General features: G+C 36.4%; 1 protein-coding gene across 2 annotated transcripts; it reads left to right on the top strand.

The window, feature by feature from the left end:
* The first annotated feature begins 2,916 nt into the window (after positions 1-2,916).
* Positions 2,917-15,982, top strand: tial1 (TIA1 cytotoxic granule-associated RNA binding protein-like 1). Of its 2 annotated transcripts, none has more exons than XM_066692766.1 (13): positions 2,917-3,297; positions 4,697-4,793; positions 5,379-5,477; positions 6,849-6,903; positions 7,710-7,797; positions 9,737-9,812; positions 10,650-10,758; positions 10,983-11,078; positions 11,880-11,964; positions 12,275-12,398; positions 12,652-12,791; positions 14,074-14,112; positions 14,212-15,982. In XM_066692766.1, exons 1-13 carry the CDS (start codon positions 3,113-3,115, stop codon positions 14,327-14,329), a joined length of 1,311 nt encoding a protein of 436 aa, XP_066548863.1. In that variant the 5' UTR covers positions 2,917-3,112; the 3' UTR covers positions 14,330-15,982. The 2 variants fall into 2 exon arrangements, with proteins under 2 accessions (XP_066548863.1, XP_066548862.1); XM_066692765.1 differs by having other exon boundaries at positions 2,919-3,297; positions 5,328-5,477.
* Positions 15,983-20,039: the final 4,057 nt, after the last annotated feature.

Below are 20,039 nucleotides of genomic sequence, written 5' to 3'. Positions count from 1 at the left end.
CCTCCTCCTCCTCCTCCTCCTCCTCCAGCATCCCCGCCTCGTCTGTCTCCAGGCAACCCCAAACTTGCCCGCTCCTCGGCAGATGTTTGCAGCTGTTTGCGCTTATAACGAGCCCAAATCGTAACCGTTAGCTCGTTTAATAATGCGGTGCTTTAGGATAGAAATGTATACATTCAGCTTATCTCCGCCTCTTCACTTTAACCCTTCAATCGACCTTCCTGTATCCAATTATGTAATGGACCTAATGAAAACAAAAAATAATCACAAAATACATACACATCCTTTATACACACTAAACACTGAAGGTTCTTTAGAGGTTCTATTTAGAACCTTTGGGTTCTTCGTGGGTTTATTTTCATTAAAGGGTTCGTTTAAGAACTGCGAGGTCCATTGTAAACACAAGGGATCATGTAAGACCCCCTTTTCACCATGATCGCAGTTGATTTAAGATAAATTTGAGATTCTTTAAGGATCCTTTTTTCACCAAGGTTCTTTGCAAACGGTTCTAATTAGCACCTTTTAAGGGTTCCTCCACAGTATCAACCCCAGGAATCCTAAAAGGTTTTTTATTAGAACCTTTACTTCTTAGAGTGTATCAAAAGCAAGTCGTTGACATTGAAAGTAAAAAAAGAAAACACAATTTCACAAAAATAATGATCCCATTCAAAGCAAGCATTATGCAGGTGTACAAGGTTTCAAACTAAATTATGTATGAGGTGTTAGACACCAAATCATGTTGACGTTGTTCTGAGGTTATGAAGGTTAGATAGGTTACAAAATCCTGTTCGTGTTTGCTACTTTGTCGAGAAAGAATAGTTGAACCTGAAAAGCACAAAGCATGGGTATTTTGTTTTAATTGTACATATATAGCTAACATTAACATGCTTTTATTGTTTGTGTGTGTGTGTGGGGGGGGGGTTGTTTTGTGTTGTTTGTTTGTAGCTTTGGTGTTTGGACTACTTTATTTTAACTGTATATGAATTATAAAGTATTGTACAAATGTTTTGAATAGGCAACTGAAGTACTCCACAATCACTTGGAGACAACTTTCATTGGTGGTTTATTTTGAAATAAAATGTGTGAAATCATATATTTGGGCATAATCACTTTTGATTTCATCATCATCATAATCATACAGGATAGGGCTTTTTTTCCTTTTTGTGTATTCTTAACTAGGATAATTTAAACTTGTTTTGGTTTTAACTTGTCAATGCACACTCTTGTTAGACTAAATCAGTGTTTTGATTTGGTCTAGTTTTTAGAGGGGGTCACATCTAAAAAGTAGAGCCATACTGTACAAGCGTGAGTCATCTCCACTGAGTACTCATTGAGTAAAAGGCTATTTCTTACCAAACTGCATAGCGTTCTGGCTTTAATGTTGTGGCCCATTGAGAAAACAGCAAGTAATGACACATAAGTCATGAATGTAAAATGCTTTTGAAAGAATCATTATACAGAGTAACTACACTGACTCAGAATTAAAAAAAAGAAACTTGTATATTATTATTTTCTTTTGCTGAACCCACCTGAATATTCAGAAATCAAAGAAGCTCTATATATAGATCTATGAATATGTGGGTTTAATACAGGCTTCCAGGAAGATGAAGCATTAAGGCTGAGATATGATGGGCTGGTTTCAGAGACTTAGATTACCACTAGTGTTGGACTACCCAATGTTAATTTAGCTAGTTTAGTCAAAGACAAGTGCTAATCGAGGTTTACAGCTATAAAGTTGCTTAATATTATATAATTGAGCTATTTCTTTAAATTCTAATACTAATTTTAAGACCATGACATTTCCATTTCCATCACAGTCTGTAACAGTACCATTCAGATATCTGTTAATTAAATGCTTGTTCACTCTAATGTTAGTTTATGTTATGTTTTTGGTCCATTATAGCACCAATATTGTGGGCCACAGCTCCATAATGTATTAACTTAAACACAAATAATATCTTACAATATTAAGGTTGAAACACTAACATTTTGAGTGATACATATTTTGCATTGTTTAATCAAGTTTTTTTCAGCTTCCATTTGTAAACTCTTTATACCATCTTGGCATTTAAATAGGATATTTATAAGTACTGGCAAATCAAAATACCCAGGTGTTACAAATAATCATAGAGACTGCTGAACCCTTTTCCATGGTGCCAAGTAATTCCTGTATACTTAGCTTAGTCTATTTTTGTTAATAACATTATTTTTATTATAAAGCCGTTTATGAACATGGATCTGGCTAGACATGAGTTTTATTAATATTATTTAACTTCAAACGATTGACTATTTAGTAACCTATGCATTGGACATCAAATCAACAAGGAAACCTTAAGTTAAATTAATAAAAAAAAAAATCCCCAACACATTTTCGATTATAGCTACAGGACTACACAGAGGACAGAAACTAATTTGTCGTGGCATAAATGGGACAATCACTTACAGAAAACAATTGCAAGTGGAAGTAATATCGTATAGTAGGCGATAGGTTTTAATGAAATCGATGTATTGCCAAGTGCCCCTATTTATCAGCTGCTTATTCTGCCTTTCATATATTTGTGTAATGAAAGCCTGCTTATGTATACGTTTTCACACGTGTTCAGCCGTGCTTTAGATGCTGTTTTTCGACATCATCTGTATTGTCCCAGTCGTGCATACTTGCTGGTAAACACAAACACTTTAAATGCTGACTTGCAGCATACCAGCACTGAGCCACAAGTACTTCAGTCGTCTCGATTCCATTTCCGTAACAGCAGCCTGCCACATCCTATAATTACCCCCCATGCACACTTTCACCTCGGCCAGGCAGTGTGCAAACACGTTGTCCTGGGAAATGTAGTTTTTTCATTCTCCAATCGCCACGATGACGCCGCCGAACGCGTGGCCCCCTAAACTACAAGTCCCAGCACCCCCCTCGCCTCGTTCGCACATAAAAATAACAAGGTGAGCAAAGCCTCTGCCCATTTTTTATTCGCGGTATCACATGAAAACGTTGAATTTTGTGAGAAAACAGCCGCCATCGCTACAGACGGTTTCGGGGCGCCAAAAAGCAACCGCAGAAGTCTAATTTGATCATTTGGCTCACATTTCCGTTTATAGTTTTGTGGCCTGGAGAATGGCAATGCGCATGTGCAGCCCTGGGTTTCCTGACTCGCCGGTTTCCGCCATTTTCTACGTTGTACCAGAGAAAGAAATTCACCCGAGTCAGTTTGTTCAGCACCAAAATACGCAGGGGCTGCACAGTAATAATAACACGTCGATATACCCGAACATGGAGGACGACAGCCACCCCAGAACGCTGTAAGTACGACCCCCGGCGTCCCGCTCTCTTCTGGCAACTTTTTTCTTTCGTACTTGTCTGTCAGCTTGGCCACCCCCGCACTTAAAGAGACAACTATGTGAAGATGGCAAAGCGGGGTTATATCTGCAATATTCACATGCCTAGGGACAAGTCCTCATAAGACATGGCTGGAGAGTGGGTAGTCTACAACAACAGGCCATCTTGTCTCGCCTCCTTTTCTGTTTTGCTCGATTACCGTGTTAATGCATCGGCCTCAGAGTCCGCGCAGTTACAGGGATGGTGTTTAACGTGCCGTCCACGGTAGTTGGCTTCCCGGGTCCCAGTATAAAGGGTTGTTCCTGAATTGTCTTGTTCCCTGGGATCAAGGTGCCCCTTATACAGATTGTATACTGTATCTGTGATGTTTCGACGTGGTGTAAAGTGGCTCCTGTGAGTGTCAGATTTTATCTTTGTTCCCACATCATGACTTGAGTCCCAGATCATGTTAACTTTCTTAATAAACAAAGACCCCTTTTAAAAAAGACGTCATTACATCAGAATTATTTTTCAGTTGCAGCTAGACTGTCATGCAGGTTTTTTTTTCTTTTTTGACTGTTATTTGTATCCTTATTTTGTGGTGTGAGGGTAGAAGCTACATGATCAACAAAAGAATTGCATGGTGGGGGGGAATCGTAAAGAGCCTCAAAATATATTAATAACATGTATACCTTGCTAAAAAGCGCAGACAAGTTTGAACTCGTATCTATTAAAAGCACAATTTATTACCCAACTTTTAATTAGCCGCCCTTCCTGTTTCCATGGCTGCTAGAAAGTTTGAATGCAATATGTCTTTATGTAAAATGTCTACATACACTGGTCTGCTCTTCCTAAGCAGAACAGTGAAATAATGCATTCTTCAGGTCAAGGGATAGGGTGTCAGTGTCAAGTTTGTTTTTCATAGAAAAATAGCTAGACTTGTATGACCTGGATGCATTATAAAATCCTAATGTTCCCATTTTGCTGAAGCTCATAGTTCTACCCACAGTTCGCTATTAAAACAAGATTTGGATTATATTAGTTTGGCACACTAGCCTTTAACCACCAGTCATCCAGTGAACTAGTAGTATAGATTTCTTATGCAATTGACCACACACATATATGGACTAAATCTGCTGCTTTGCCAAATGTTGCCAAAATCTGATCTTGTTTTTTATGTGCTACTGTTAATCTAAAATTGGTCATAATGTTAAATGTCCAAGTTTTTGATGTATCCCCCCTCGCATTTAACGAAACATTCTGTAATGTTGCGAAATGATTTGATTTTGACGTTAACCAAAGATTATGCAGTATTAAATGTTCTTTGTATTGTATTCTTATGTATGTCTTGTGTTGCTAATTTTGACCTTTCATGTTTTGCAGCTATGTGGGTAATTTGTCCAGAGATGTAACGGAAGTTTTAATTCTTCAGTTATTCAGTCAAATTGGGCCATGCAAGAGCTGTAAAATGATAACAGAGGTAAGGGGGTCACTTTTAAGCCTTTCAAGTGTTTTGAAAACATTGCATGTCTCTAGTAGTTTAAGTTGGTTGGTTAATGTGTGTTCACTGTTCCATAACATTTGTCACTTGTCAAATTCTTATGAACTGGCTTAAGAGGGCTTGTACCTTGTTGTTTTTTGTATGCTGGGATATGCAGCCGAGTATGTGTTTTTGGGAGGGGGCGAGGGGGAATGGATTCCCTGAAAAATTATACACAAACAAAACTGGAAATGTTATTATGACACTTTACTTCTTAAGCCTTTGCAATAATTCCCAAGGTATTCTATTCCAGTGACTCCATCATTCTTTCCTTCCAACTCACTCCTTGCTTACATGAATCAACCTGAGTTGACATTTATTCCAGCGGTGGTTTGGGAAGGTGTTTTGGCTCTTTCAAAAACCAAGCTCAACGGTTTGATGGTTGTACGATGTGTTTAAGAGTAATAGTTGTGAAATGACCAATGTTGAGCTCAATGCTATGCAATAATATCCTCTCCTGGCTTTTTTTCTCAGCAACCCGATAGCAGAAGGGTCAACTCTTCTGTTGGATTTTCTGTTTTGCAGCATACAAGCAATGATCCTTATTGCTTTGTGGAGTTCTATGAGCATAGGGATGCTGCTGCTGCATTGGCAGCTATGAATGGGAGGAAGATAATGGGAAAGGTAAGCATCTTGAGTTTTTTCGTTATCTTTAAGGACTTTCTGATTTTCTTGGTATTGTAGCATAGTTGTACTGCCTTGGGGGGAGGCAACCATTAGGCCTAGGCCTTAATCTGTGTACCCCCAGAAATTGATTAATCTCCTCTAACAATCAACCATACATAGGAGGATTTTTTTTTTCCTCTCCGCCGTGCCTAATGGTTTATTTTTATTTTTTTGTTTATCAATCTGTAAAGCACTCTGTGGCTACCCTGCAAAGGGCACTATACAAATAAAAATTAATTGAAATAGACTAGTGCTTCCATTTCAGTTATCGGTCGGATTAAAAGTACTTAAATCAAATTTGGGGGTGCTCACCTAGTATGCATTATATAGAGCTGCGTTTTGAATGAGGGGAGGCTGTGGGCCAGTCACAGCAATGAGATCCAGAGCCACCAGATTTAACATCTGTCAATAACAGCATTTGTATTTCTTGTATAAAATGTATACATCTTATAAATCAAGATGCTTGTATAAAAGTTTCTATAAAGTGACAATATTCAGGTCTCAAGCAGGTGAACCAAGTTTGTGGACTACTTAAACTGATTTTAACTAAAGAAATTAATCCTTAATATTGTTAAACTGCATTATAACAATTAAAATCCAAAACTGAATTGGAAAAGCAGTATGGGAGGTATGTTTTTAAAAAAGGGTAGCATTATAGCAAAAGTAAACCTTTAAGCACATAACTCACTTCGAACATGTGGATGACTTATGAGGCAGTATGTTATGCTAAGTTATGATTTGGACTTTCACTTGCATTTCTGTAAAACTCAACTGTCGTGCCAGCACACACACCCCGGTCTCTCTTCAATGCGTCTGTTTTTAGCACTGTATACATCAACACTAACTACATTTTTAATGATTAATAGTATTCCACTATATTGATCAACTACCAGTTGTGGTTTAAGATCATCAAACGTTATAAATAGAACTAGTTTACTTAAATATATGGATTTGTGCAAATTTAATTCTGTAAATCTAGCAAAACTTAATTTTCTAAAATGGGAATTGCTGAATTGTCAAATGTATAATTTGGGGGGACTGGTTATGTTTGTATTGAAGGATAATATGGAGTAATTAACCTGTTGGAGAAAGTAATCGCATGTCATTCACTGGGATAAGGACATGTTGAAATCCAGTTACTTTACTTATTTTTAAGAGACTGGGACTTGATGGGCATGCATGATATTAATACATTCCCTTTTAAAAAGTGTTCAATACAAGAAAACTTTTATGCATATTTTGACTTTGTGGAGACTGCAGTGCTGCATTTAAAGTGGTTCATAATATTTAACGTTATAAAGCACTAATGTGAGATGTTTTAATTTCTAGGAGGTTAAGGTAAATTGGGCCACGACTCCAAGTAGCCAGAAGAAAGACACATCCAGTAAGTCCCCCCCCTTCTGTATTCCCTTTCAACCATGAGGTGAAGAAAACAAAGAATGAAAGAGGAACTAAATGACTAGCTGATTATTCAACCACACCTTAGTCCAAATCCTTGCATGGTATTTCAAATACTTGTGTATTTCAGTTTATCTGCTTTGTCTGTTGGGAAAAGTGAGATTTCAAAATGCTTTTAAATAAATAAAACTTAAATGGAAAAATAATAGAAAATGGACAATATGGTGGTTTTGGTAATCCTTTTAGGTTCTTTGATCCTTGTTCTTTTTTCTTTTGAGCAAAGTAACATACATTTGAATCTCTCCATTAAACTCTATTTTATAATGTACTCATTAACATCCATTTCATTTTGCCCTTTATCTCAATTATTTATAATTAAAAATCTGATTGACAGTTAACCTTATGGAATGAACTAATTTGCTTAACCGAGTCTGACGCAGTTTCTTTGATTGGCTGCGGTTCGGTGCTCTTGAAATGTAAGATCTAATGTTTACTTGGAACACCTTTTTAAAATGTTCAATATAATATAGCATTATAAAATTGAACTGTTCTGTCCAGCATGTTTTTAATATAGTTGCAACTCTAGTAAGATTGCATAGAAGTAATTTGTGAGTTGCGATTATGAAGTATCCAAGAAACTTTTCTGCTTTTTAAGGCAATCCAAAAATATTGGGTTTGGTATCTCCAGGAGATATGAACTTTGAATTATTGAGGTGGAAGTGATCAATCCCCCCAGAAGGGACTGTAAATTGTTTTTGCTTTTTGATTTAAAACCTCTCTTTGTTTGTTCAGATCACTTCCATGTGTTTGTTGGAGACTTGAGTCCTGAGATAACTACAGAAGATATCAAAGCTGCTTTTGCTCCTTTTGGTAAAATCTCGTAAGTGTGAAGTTTTAAAAGGTCAAACCTTGTCTTGTATTGTTGCAACACAAAATAGCAATTTGAAATGTTATGACTGCATATCTTAAATTGTTGTATTTATTGAAACTGTATGCATTATTGAAAAGACTTGATTTATGTCTTTTTACATTATCATATTTGCACATTCTGAATCATTTTGTTTATACCAAATCATTTTTGAATCCTATAAACATTTGTCATGTTCAGTCTGTAGGTATCTCCATCACCTCCTTTGTATTGCATAATAATGATCCTTAAATGAATATCTCGCAAATATGATGGTGCAGCTCTATCTAGATTGATCCCCAGTTTGCCACCTGGGATGGAAAATGCTGTTTTCTGTAATGTAAACCTTAACTAGTTTGCCCAAAAGCATTAATTTAATCCTTGGCTTATTCTAGCCTATTGATGCATCTAATCATGTGTGGTAAAGTAAGTGAACACTATTGAAGGATTCCAATGAATTAAATGTATAGGGATGGATATGTATGTATATGTATGCATACATGTATAATGTGTGTAATGAAAGTAAACATGTTTGAAAAAGGGAAGAGCAGCATTTATCAGTAGGAGTCCGAAACCAAGAATCTTCCTGGACAGAATAGGTCCCTGCATTGCAGACGAGATGTGCTCTACTTTAATCAATCATACCTGGAGAAAATGAAGTGCATGCATCAATTTTTCAATTATGGGTTACTTACAGTATGTTTACAGTACAATTTTCGATTGTGTGAGAGGACATTGACCTGAGCAGTACATCAGGGTTAGTGCTAGAAGGTGCTCTGGGAACAGGAGACCATGCCTGTTTTCTGATTAGACTCGAGAATTCATATTTCACCTCCCACCCTCTTGTTCATCTTTCTTCCTTTTTTCGTCTCTCAATGGACCACAATTGCTTGCTTTCTTCCCTAATTGTTTGTTTAATTTAAGTATGGTAAGTAGTTTTGAATGTGAAATAAGTAAATGTAAAGGCAACATAAGGTTTATCTTTGTAAACCTTAGAAACCTTCAGCTTTTTCGTAGTTGTGAGTCGCAATTAAAAGTAATAGCATTCTGGTTATTTTACAGAATTGCTCATAAGAAGGGACAGGATCTTGAAGGCTAACTGCAAGGAACTGTGCACACTGGAAACTCAGTTGTAGAATTTTTTTTCTCATTTCTATTTATTCTTATATATTCTATTTCAGTAGTTTATTTCTTTTTACAAATAACCTTTTTATATTCAGTGCAGTTTAACAGTATTTCCATTTTTTTTATATATATATAATTTTATTAATCTGTGTTAAATTGTTGTTTCGTCATGGTGTGCTTAGTATTGTTGATAGTTTTATTCTCCTTTCCTAAATTTCTGAATGTCAATTTTTCGAAATTTACAGCTGCCCAAACTCCATATTGATGGTAAAGAATTGACCAGGAAAAATAAAGAAATCTGTTAACAGGCGATGTATGCCTTTTAATTCCTATTTTTTTTCTCTTTGATATTTCTATATATTTTGTATCGGTAGGCAGAACACCATTAGCTGAATTATGAATGCATGGCAAACAAAGTAAGAAGTATTGATTTTACTTATTTGCAAGCCTTAACCTTAGTCAGTAGGATTCTAGTCGGTAGACTATTAAGTGATAAAGGAACACCTTGCCTATGTTTATAAACTAAAAATAAGTGTTAAAATTAAATCTGTTAATAGAATGAAGTTTGACCAAAGTGTAGGTTGCATGTTTACATTTTTAATTTTTTTTCAAATTCAATTTTGCTTATCAGTTCAACAAGCTGTAGGCAAATATTTAACATTTACTCTTAATAGGGTTAATTTAAAAACTATATTCTTTCAATACAGTGTGTGTGGTTCCTTTTTTATTTTTTAATTATTTTGGCTGGTAATTAGTGGTCTGATAAGCATGTAATCTCTGTTTGCAGGGATGCTCGTGTAGTGAAGGACATGACCACGGGAAAATCAAAGGGCTACGGATTTGTCTCCTTCTATAACAAATTGGTAAGATTGCACTTCCTAAACTGTAAGGGTTACTTAGTACACAGACAACTGTGTTAACTGTGCAGAATTTCTATGCTTTCTTTGTTTTAAGTATGGTTTTTATTAGGAATGCCTTGTTCATCTATCTACACACACTGCCAATAAAGTGTACACCCCCTTGAATTTTTCACGGTTGTCAGTGCCTTAGATTTCCATGCATTTAAATTAGGATTTTTCCCTTCTGATGTACATGCTATACTCCACACTGTAAAGGGTGAAAAATTTATTATAAATACAAAACTGAAACCTTAATTGGGCAAGTCTCCATCCCCCTGAGTTAGTACTTGGTGGAAGCACCTTTGGCAGTAATTACAGCTGTAAGTCTGTTGGGATTGGTCTTGACTGACTTTGCACACCTACATTTGGCCATTTTTGGCCACTATTTACACAACTATTCAAGCTCTGTCAAACGGATGCTTTCATTCTACAGAGACCAACTGTTTTCTCTGCAATCCTGCAGAAGTGTAAACCAGAGGAAACAAATGTCAAGTGCCCCCCCCCCCCCTTCTATAATGACATTTATTGTAAGTTCAAGTGTTTGAACTCGGACATGTTTTATACATTAGCACATTGTGTTCATGTAAATAAATGATATTGCCATAGGCAGCTAAACCTTCTGAAGGTTTTTTTTTTTCTTCCTGAAGCAGTTTCAATATTTTTGCCATAGTTAATACAAGTTATACAAGATTATCAAGTCGGTATTTAAAATAAGCCGACTCTGAAATCAGCCAAACTCTTCCCAATGGTATTGCTGTTGTAAGCTTGAATTATGACTGAACTTTCACATTTTATTTACAGGATGCAGAAAATGCAATTGTCCATATGGGTGGGCAGTGGCTAGGAGGTCGACAGATTAGAACTAACTGGGCCACCCGCAAGCCCCCCGCACCAAAGAACGTGCAAGAAAGTAAGTAAAGGTAGACTGAGCCGAGTTGGGAGCATTTTAACTCCTTTTCAATGTTTGACTTTTCTTTCTGTAAATATTTTTGTCTTGAAGCAAAATGGAATTGAATACAATGTTTAAACCGTAGATTGATTTAGTGTAAAACTCCAGGAAGATTTGCTTGGTGCGCTGTAGTTTCTCTATTTGATATACTCGAATTAATACTCTATTAATTATTCGAATTCTAGATAGCTCTAAGCAGCTGAGATTTGAAGATGTGGTAAATCAGTCCAGCCCTCAGAATTGCACTGTCTACTGTGGAGGAATCCAGTCTGGATTAACAGGCAAGTACTTGTGCATCGTATGATGTAATTTACACAATACTGAGATATGAAGATCTTTCATAAGAATTAATCTGAAGCTTCACTACTTCTGAATAAAGAGGTTTCTGCACTGTAGTTCTCAATCTCAAGCCATTATATTGTATATTGTATTGTATGCTCCAAGCATCTGTCAATTAATTTCGAACGGATGCAAGAGAAATATGCTTCACTACATGACATGAGGCATGGATCTAAACCCTGTGATCTATATATAGTCTAAGTTTTGATATCCATTCATTATCAAGCAAGTCTAAAGTACTTTTGCAGTGATTTGTCTTCAGAAGAGCCTTTGATCATTTTGTAGTATTATAGTACATATGTATGCATGTCATAGCTTGATATCCTAGTCGGGTCTATCCTACACAAAATTGGCAATCTTCTATATTGTAAGTTATATGGTAGTTGTACTTGCCGCTCAGGACAAAGTGTTACTTACCAATTGGGAAGTGGATGCAACACATCTGCTGCAAGCATCAATACATTGATTTATAAAAGCCAATGGATTGGGACAGTCCAGGACCAAGGTGTGACTGGTATTATAAGGATGTGCAAGAGTAATCCTTGAAAAATGACCCTTCTGAAAATCATGGCAATGGGGGGAGGAAAGAAGGCCTGTGTTTTATTTTTCAAGTTTGATGGGTATATGGCCAAACCTTGTGTATCCTTAGGTTCTTGTTAAGAGACTGAGGGTGATCAAATTGTTCAAATGTATTGTTTTTAAAAGTAAAGAAGTTTGTTTTAACTTATCCGTTTCTATTTTAGAGCAACTTATGCGCCAGACTTTTTCACCATTTGGTCAAATAATGGAGATCCGAGTTTTCCCAGAAAAAGGCTATTCATTTATCAGGTATGGTTTGTTATTGTATTTCAGTTTAGTTTATTGGCTTTTCATTTTGTTTGCCTTGAGCTTTATTAACAAATAAGTGGTGTTTCTTCTCAGCAATTTAATATTGAACTGCTTCTCCTATATAAGGGGACAATTATGAGTTTCAGAATACTTATTCCATCTGAATCCTCCTAAATTGCAATCACGGTTATAGAGAATCCCTGATGTGTTTCCCACATTTATGCATTTATTTTTCTATTGTTCTTGAGTAGGTACATCTGAATGGTTTGATACTACTTCAGCCCTTCTATACTTTGTCTTCTCTTTGCAGGTTTTCATCCCATGAAAGTGCAGCTCATGCCATAGTTTCTGTGAATGGGACAACCATTGAAGGCCACATTGTTAAATGTTATTGGGGCAAAGAGTCTCCTGATATGGCAAAGAATTTTCAGCAGGTATTTAGTGTTATTTTACAATCTCTGGGTTACCCCTTATTTCACCTCTGGTCTCGCTTGTTGAATGAGTGGTAGTTAGCCTGTTTAACTTGGTGGAAAAGGACTGTAGAATAAACAAAATATTTTGATATGCGATTCCTTTTCTGGTGTTTCAGACCTCTCATGTTGCTTGTCTCTGCTTTTAACCATCTGCAGAATGTAGTGACAGCTCTGGAATGAATTGAATTCTACCCTCTGCTGACTTTCTCTTTAGATGGAGTATGGCCAGTGGGGTCAGTGGAGCCAGATGTATGGAAATCCCCAGCAGTATGGACAGTATATGGCTAATGGCTGGCAGGTGCCTTCCTATGGGATGTATGGACAGGCATGGAATCAGCAAGGATTTGGCGTGGAGTAAGTGCTCTCATTCAATGGATCCTCCAGTATGTGGGTACAGTCAATAATAGCCCCAGAATCTGCATATTAGTTGTGTGTATGTACATAGAGCTTTTTATCATACTAAATTCACTGTGTAAAAGTCCTTTAATTTAAATGCGTCTTCACTTAACTAGTTAATGCAGGAGGGGGTTTATGGAAGAGAACATAGGGAATTGACTGCAGATTTAGAGCTCACCTGTTGATAACATTTCATGAACAATTGTTCCTTATGAAGACCTGGCTTTGTTAAAGCTGTTGGCAATTCTTTACGTGGGGTTACACTGTTCCCAGAATGCTGGTGTTTTCTAATAATAAATTCAAACCAATTTTGTCTGAAAATCATTTTGATTTAGAAATGACAAACTGGAGTATTCATGTTTTTCATGGTGGTGATGACGCTTATGCAGAAGGGAAAATAAGTTTCTAGTTTCGAAGAATACGGGTAAAGAGACTGTTGGGAAAGGCCTCAAGCACAGAATACCTTCTCTGTGGGAGAGCTTAATGAGGTCCCATAAATAGGAAGTGCAAGTCACTGCACAACCATATTTAAAGTCTCTGTTAATCTACACCAGTTTGTAATGTTTAAGATGGTACATGTTTCTCCAGACATACTTAACTGAGCAATTATACATTTTAAAAATGAAAAAGCTGCACCAAAACATTTTGGAATATTTGAATAAAATTTCTACTTGCAGTAGTTAAATTATATTATAGTTAAATTCATATTTATGAAATGTATCAAAAGGATCAACTCGAATACGGTCTTCCTTCATGCCAAACAAATTAACAGGATACATTCTCAGAAATACTAGAGAATTTTTCAGAACCTGTAGAAACATTCAGTGTTTTGCTTCATTACATATTCACTGATATGGTATATACATTGATAAGTAGGTCTGATTTTACTCTACTTTTCACACATTTTATTAAACTGCAAATCCAGGCTTGGGATTTTTTGTTAACTTTCTAATTCTTATCCTATTACATCAGCGTTGTCTGTTGCCCTGCTCCTGTCTCCAGGGTAGGGTTAAAAAAAAAGTAGTTTTCAAATGTTAATTCTGAAGACCGAGGCTACTTTGATGTACATTTCCTTAAGTAATGCATTAATGTCAGTTTTAATGGATCAATTGTGCAGGAAGATGCAAACAGTGGGTTAAGTGGCATTGAATCCTTATTGCTACCCTTTGATATCTGGACGTGTTGACTTTTAACGTGCTTTATGACTGAAACCCACTAAGTTGTAACATCTTGTTTACAGGGACTCCCTTCTGGCGGCAGCAGCACAGAACATATCAAGGTTACAAACTTATTAAATACCTTCCAGACAAAACCATGCAAACCTTTAGTTGCAAATCCTGTGGACGGGCCGTGACGAGTGTTTGTGTTTCCCTTGCAGGCAGTCTCAGTCTCCAGCATGGATGGGCGGGTTCGGGGCCCAGCCAACTCCGGGCCAGGGAGCCCAAGTAATACCAAACCAAGCAGGATTTGGGATGGCTGGTTATCAGACGCAGTGAGCTGGAACTCACTACTGATGCACTCATTTAAAATGTACAAAAAAAAAAAAAAAAAGAGAAAACCCTGCAAACTTTAATTCGAGAATGTAAACGGACAGCATGTCTACACCTGGAAAGAAGTAGAGTATTTATTTTAAATCTAAAAGATTTGAAACTATAGCAAAGCTCCCTTATGATGGAGGAAGCAAATGTCATCTAGTTTTTTTTTTTTTTGTTTTGTTTTTTTAGGGGGGTGGGAGGGGTTTGTTTTTTCTGTGAGGATATTTTCATGTGTAAGAACGAAATAAAGTCAACAAAGAACTTTTTGAAATTCTTGTCTGAATTTTCACACTTTGGTACAGTAGGATATAAAAGATTTATGGCATCAAATTGGACAATCTTTAGTTTATCATTCCACTTGCGACATAGATGAAAATGTAAAGGGAGTTTTTAAAACCTAAATAAAGTTAATCACTGTAAATGGTGCTTTGCAAAAAGTATAATTGTGTTAAGGTCACTTTAAATTTATATATACTTTTTTTTTTTTTTTCTTTTCTTTTTCTAACCTGTGGACCAATTCATCTGGCCATTCATCCCATTTATTTTAGTTGCATTATTTGTCACCTGTTTACAGTTTTGTGGGAATTGCAGTCTTCTGACTTGCTTCTGTAAACTGCTTGATCTGGAAATGTAAGTTATAAATCCCATTGGAGCCTTCAGGTAAAGGATTCAGATATGAAAACTTGCATCTATTTCCTTTTATTTTTATTCTCCATAGATCCGGAACTGATTTGCTTTTATTTGCTGGACCTCTGTTGTAAACATGCAGCAATATATATAAATATATAAATATATTTTTAATTAAGCTTTTACCCTAGCTACATTTACATGTATTTCTTGACTTTTTCTGTGCCACTTTTTTTTTTTTTTTTGCAAAAGCTCCTCCTATCCTCTATATCCTATACATGCAGTTTCTTGCATATACATGTAATTGTAGTTAATAAAGGCAGGGGGTTTTGAAGGCTACACGTGTAAATAAAACTTTGATAAATTAGTACCAACAATAGTTTTTAAAGCATGCTTTCCCATATAGTAGCACAATTGTTATGAGTACTACAAACCGAATGCTGTACAAAGGAGTAGATAAGTGTGCAATGTGTGACTGACATTTATTGAAGATGTGCGAAATAACTTAAAGAGAAGCCTTAATTTTTACAATTTTAATGCATCACTTTTGTTTGAAAATATAAAATATATTAATTGAAACCCTCATGAATTTGAGGTTTGTTTTTGAAAGCCTATTTTGAAGTGTTATTTTTGTTTTTTTGTTTTCGTTCTCGGATATATTGCCCACTGTAATGTTTTTTTTTTTTTTTTTTTATGGCAATCTTATTACATGTTATCTTAAACTTCTTTGTGCCATTTGCTAAGTTAAAGGCAGGTTATAACTGCAAAGGATTGTGTGGATTTTTTTTTTTTCTTCCAATAAGTTTGAGGGTGGTTTGCATGTTAAAACAATGACAAAAGAAAATGTGTAAATGCTGGGTTGCTTGAGAAACGAGTGTAAATGGCAAAATAATGAACCTGTTTGAATGATGAATAAACTTTAGCTATTGTCAAAATTTCATTACGTCGGTTAAGAATAATTCTCAATAAATTGAAATTTGGAACCAAGCATTTTCTTCCCCCGTTTTATAAAGTAATGTGATGGCATATCCATATATTGTGAAAGCTTTGCCATACCTTGTTTCTTAGAGGTGTGGTTTCGGGTAGTTTCATGTGCAATTCTGTTACTGTGCAAGTCGCTTATTGATATAGTAAGAGGACATTTTAAGAATTTATATGGGACGTAAGTTTATAATTAGTGACAAAATAACTGCTGTAATTGTCACAAGTATAACTTCAATCAAATTAGTGATCAAATTTTCACAGTGCTGTTACTTTTTCCCTCAGAAACATTTAGCAAAGTCTTGGGGATAATTATGCAATCAATTTATAACCTAAGTTTTAAGTTTGAGTCTTCGATGCGGTGGCCTGTTCATGAAACTAACACCGAGACGGGGACAGTATCGTGATGCACCATACAGAGGTGTAGAGTAGTCCAAGACATTTAATACCAAGAGCTTTGGTGTCTCGGTAATATGATTTTCTTGTGCAAGGGGGTTTATTTTTTGTATTTAAGGTCATCCATCCATCCATTTAAGGTGAGGATCTTGGCTGCTTATCTTGAACAAAAAATGGTAAATGAGAGATTCTTCAGTACAGTCTCCTGAAATTCCAGACTGACTTTCCTATGTCTGACATTTTTGAGATGTGAATTTCCTGTGAATAGTGTAATTAGTCAATGTGATTTCCTTTTTTATGAAATATATGTATATAGATTGATTTGAAAAGGGTGACTAATGTGCTTTTGTTTTTTTCATATTCTTGATAAACCATTTTTATCAAAGAAAAATCTATTTCGGAGGTGACTGTTCAGTTCAACAAGATGATACGGTTTAAATCCCTCATGAGAAAATAATTTACCGTTAATCAAGCTCTACATTAGTTTCCTTCTACTGGAGTTAAAACCGCTTCAAATGTGTGTCATTAATTCACTTAATACATCTTGTGAGTCTTTTATTAACTTCTAACTCACATTTATCATAACATGGACTCGGCACCTTCACTGTGTTTGTACCCTACTAATATTTTACTAAATATGAATGGATGTGTGAATTTTGAGAATATGTGAGTGTTTACAGACAATCCCAAACCCACTCCTATCCCTAAGACATACATGGTGCATATTGGAATATTATATATGTGAACAAATGTACCCGTTAGGACTGCACTCTTTTTATCTATTTTATCTTATTTACCGAACCTGTAAAGACAGAAACCCGTTCTTGTGTTCGCAAATATACTGTTGGAAGTTGAAATTGTGCGAATGGAACCTGTAAGGCCGATACATACCAAAAGTGTAAGTTTGGTATAAAGGGCAGCATTGAATATATAAAACTATTTGTCTTTATCAAATATTTAAAACAGGACTGAGAAAGTTAGAATAGGTGGTTACTGTTCAAACTGACTAAGTTTAAAATGTATATAGTTACATTTCTTACTCATTAAATGTGCCACTGAGTACTGGGATTCTCTTTTTAAACACTTGCCATGATAATAACAACAAATCTAGCCAAATATAGCTTCTGAAACGCATCTCTGAGCTGAATGAGTGGAGGTTATTTGGGGAAATGTACATCCCATGGGACGTGCATTGTGCATTTTAAATATTCCCCATCCTATACGCTTGCCTATTGAAATAACCTTATTTGTTTTCTGTAGCAACTACACATTTCCTTTTGGTGGCACTGTTTCTACACACAGTTATTGTATTGTGTGGCCAGACTGAGATTAAACAACCAAGGAAATGTGCTTGGAGGGCTTTATAGCTTTCTGTAAAGATCCGTCCAAAGATACCCTGCTTTTTTTATCCTGTTTTAATCACAAAATGCCATCATAAAGGCACATGGTGTGATCACAGCCAGCTTTTAGTTAATTTAGAACATGATAAATAATGTTTAATAATGGATTCTTTCAGCTGTGTTGTGATGTGCAGTTTGGCCAGGTGGGTATACACTGTGGCAAGACTGAGGGCCAGTTTGGCCATGGACCACATCTGTCAGGAGCAACAATACTAACCTAAGCTCAAACATTTTATGAGGAAGGGCCGGGAGAAGTAATCCACTCAGTATCAGAAACAAATTATCCTATTGTCTGACTTTCTTTCCACTACCGCCCTACTGAGCTATATATAATAATATGAAAGGGATATGTTGAGGAAGCAGTTGCACCATCTTGAAAGCCTAGCTCTGCTTTCATTCATAAACAACTCTCATCTCATTACCGTGCGCTGTTTGTTTGATTATATGCAATATCCGGCTGGCTGGGCTCGTCTGTACAAGCCGGCTGTATATTTGATTGCCTGTATTGTTTTATATTACGAGTCTGACTTAGGGAAATAGCCTGATGTGATTATTGTGAGCTGGGCTAGTATGAGCACATAAAGTTTCAGTTCTACGTGAGCAGTAAATCCTCTTGATTTGGCAGGACATGTAAGTGACTTGATCATGGTTTGGGTGAAGGTTATTAGGCCAGTTTTCCCCTCAAAGTTCGTTCATACCTGTCATTAAGTCATAAAATTTCGGACTAAAAGAGTAGCTGAAATAGGACAATAGCAAAATTCTCTCTATATGTTGTGTAATTAATATGCTAGTCTGAAAGACCCCTGTATAAATGTAGCAAAAAGTAAATATTTGTGCTGGTCTCAGTCTTGAAACAGTGTTGATCAATCTTTAATTGTCATTTTCCCTTTAAGGACCATTTGTTCCTCTCTTAGTATCATTTATTTATTGGCAGACGCCCTTATCCAGGGCGACTTACTGTTTGCACAAGCATTGTTGTTTCTCATCGGTTCTTTTTTATTTTAAACACAATTGTTTTTGTTCCTCTATTTTGGTTTCCTTAAAAAAAATAAACTAAAAAAAAACTGCTTACTCAGACCTTTTCAGGATAGAGTACTGCTTAGTCTCAGTAATATGCTCAGTTTTCAATAAAGGGTGATTTTTATGCTCTTTCTTTGAAATGACTGTAAAAGACCAAATTACTAATAGTGTCTAATAATCATACAGAATAATAATCCCAGCATTGATATACAAATTAAAATGTTCACAAAGACTATCTTAAGACTTGAAAATAAATATTTACTTTTAAAATGAATTATTTGAATGCTTTTGTAGACCTTTGTTATCAGAGATTTCAATCCAAAGAGATGTGCAGAGATTTCTATGTCGTTCCTTTGCTGCTCTCTCGGCTCCCTATGGGGGTGAGGAGTGTGGTTAACCTGAAATAAGTCATAAGGCAGCCAGTGGTCCCTGAACCCGCAGACAAAGGCTTTGGAAAGGGGAATCCCAATCCACAGGCACCGAGTTATACGTCTCTCAGTTTTACTTCACTTCCCTAACTTCTGCTTCGTCGAACGACAATGGGGAACCTCAGCTCAACCGGACGGACACTTTTGTGACCCGATAGCCTTACATGAACACGCAGTACTTTGTGCTTGGTCATGTTGATGATAACACAACGGTTGAACCTCCCCACATCAGCAGACGGCCTCCATCACATCTCGAACAGGGTGCTTTCCTTCAGCGGACAAGCCTTTATCTGCACAGGACGAGGGTCAAACACAAGTCTGGCTAGAGCATGTCTGCACCTTTACAGTTTTGTAATTTCCGAACAGGGCCCTGCATCCATTCAGACTCGTGCTTTAAATCCAGACGTGTGTTCCAGAGATTGCATTCGTATTATTACTTGTGCCAGCCTGCAAACACACTCCCAGACGTTTTTTGTTTTTTTGTTTGCACATTTTGATCTCAGATCTATTTCTCACCAAACGTTTTTTCTTTTTTTTCTTCTTGTTCTGTAGGCATTTGATTAACACCAACATGTGGTTTCTAGAAGATGACTTAAAAGGGAAGGAAGAAACTCATATGTTTGACTTTTTACACTGGGGAGGTGGGGGAGTTGCAGACTATAGTGTTAGTGGCAGTGTTATTTATATCTGCTATATCAAACTTATAGACCATGCATTATGCTTTTTTCTTTTCTTCTTCTAAGTTGGCCATGCTTCCTGCTGGCAGCGTCGGCAGGACCAGTCTGACACTACAGGAGGAAGGGGTGTGTGTGTGTGTGT

The sequence above is a fragment of the Amia ocellicauda genome, chromosome 20 (genome assembly GCF_036373705.1).
Source record: "Amia ocellicauda isolate fAmiCal2 chromosome 20, fAmiCal2.hap1, whole genome shotgun sequence".
NCBI lineage: Eukaryota > Metazoa > Chordata > Actinopteri > Amiiformes > Amiidae > Amia > Amia ocellicauda.
The sequence above is the reverse complement of the archived record's forward strand: the minus strand, read 5'-3'. Positions and strand labels throughout refer to the sequence as shown.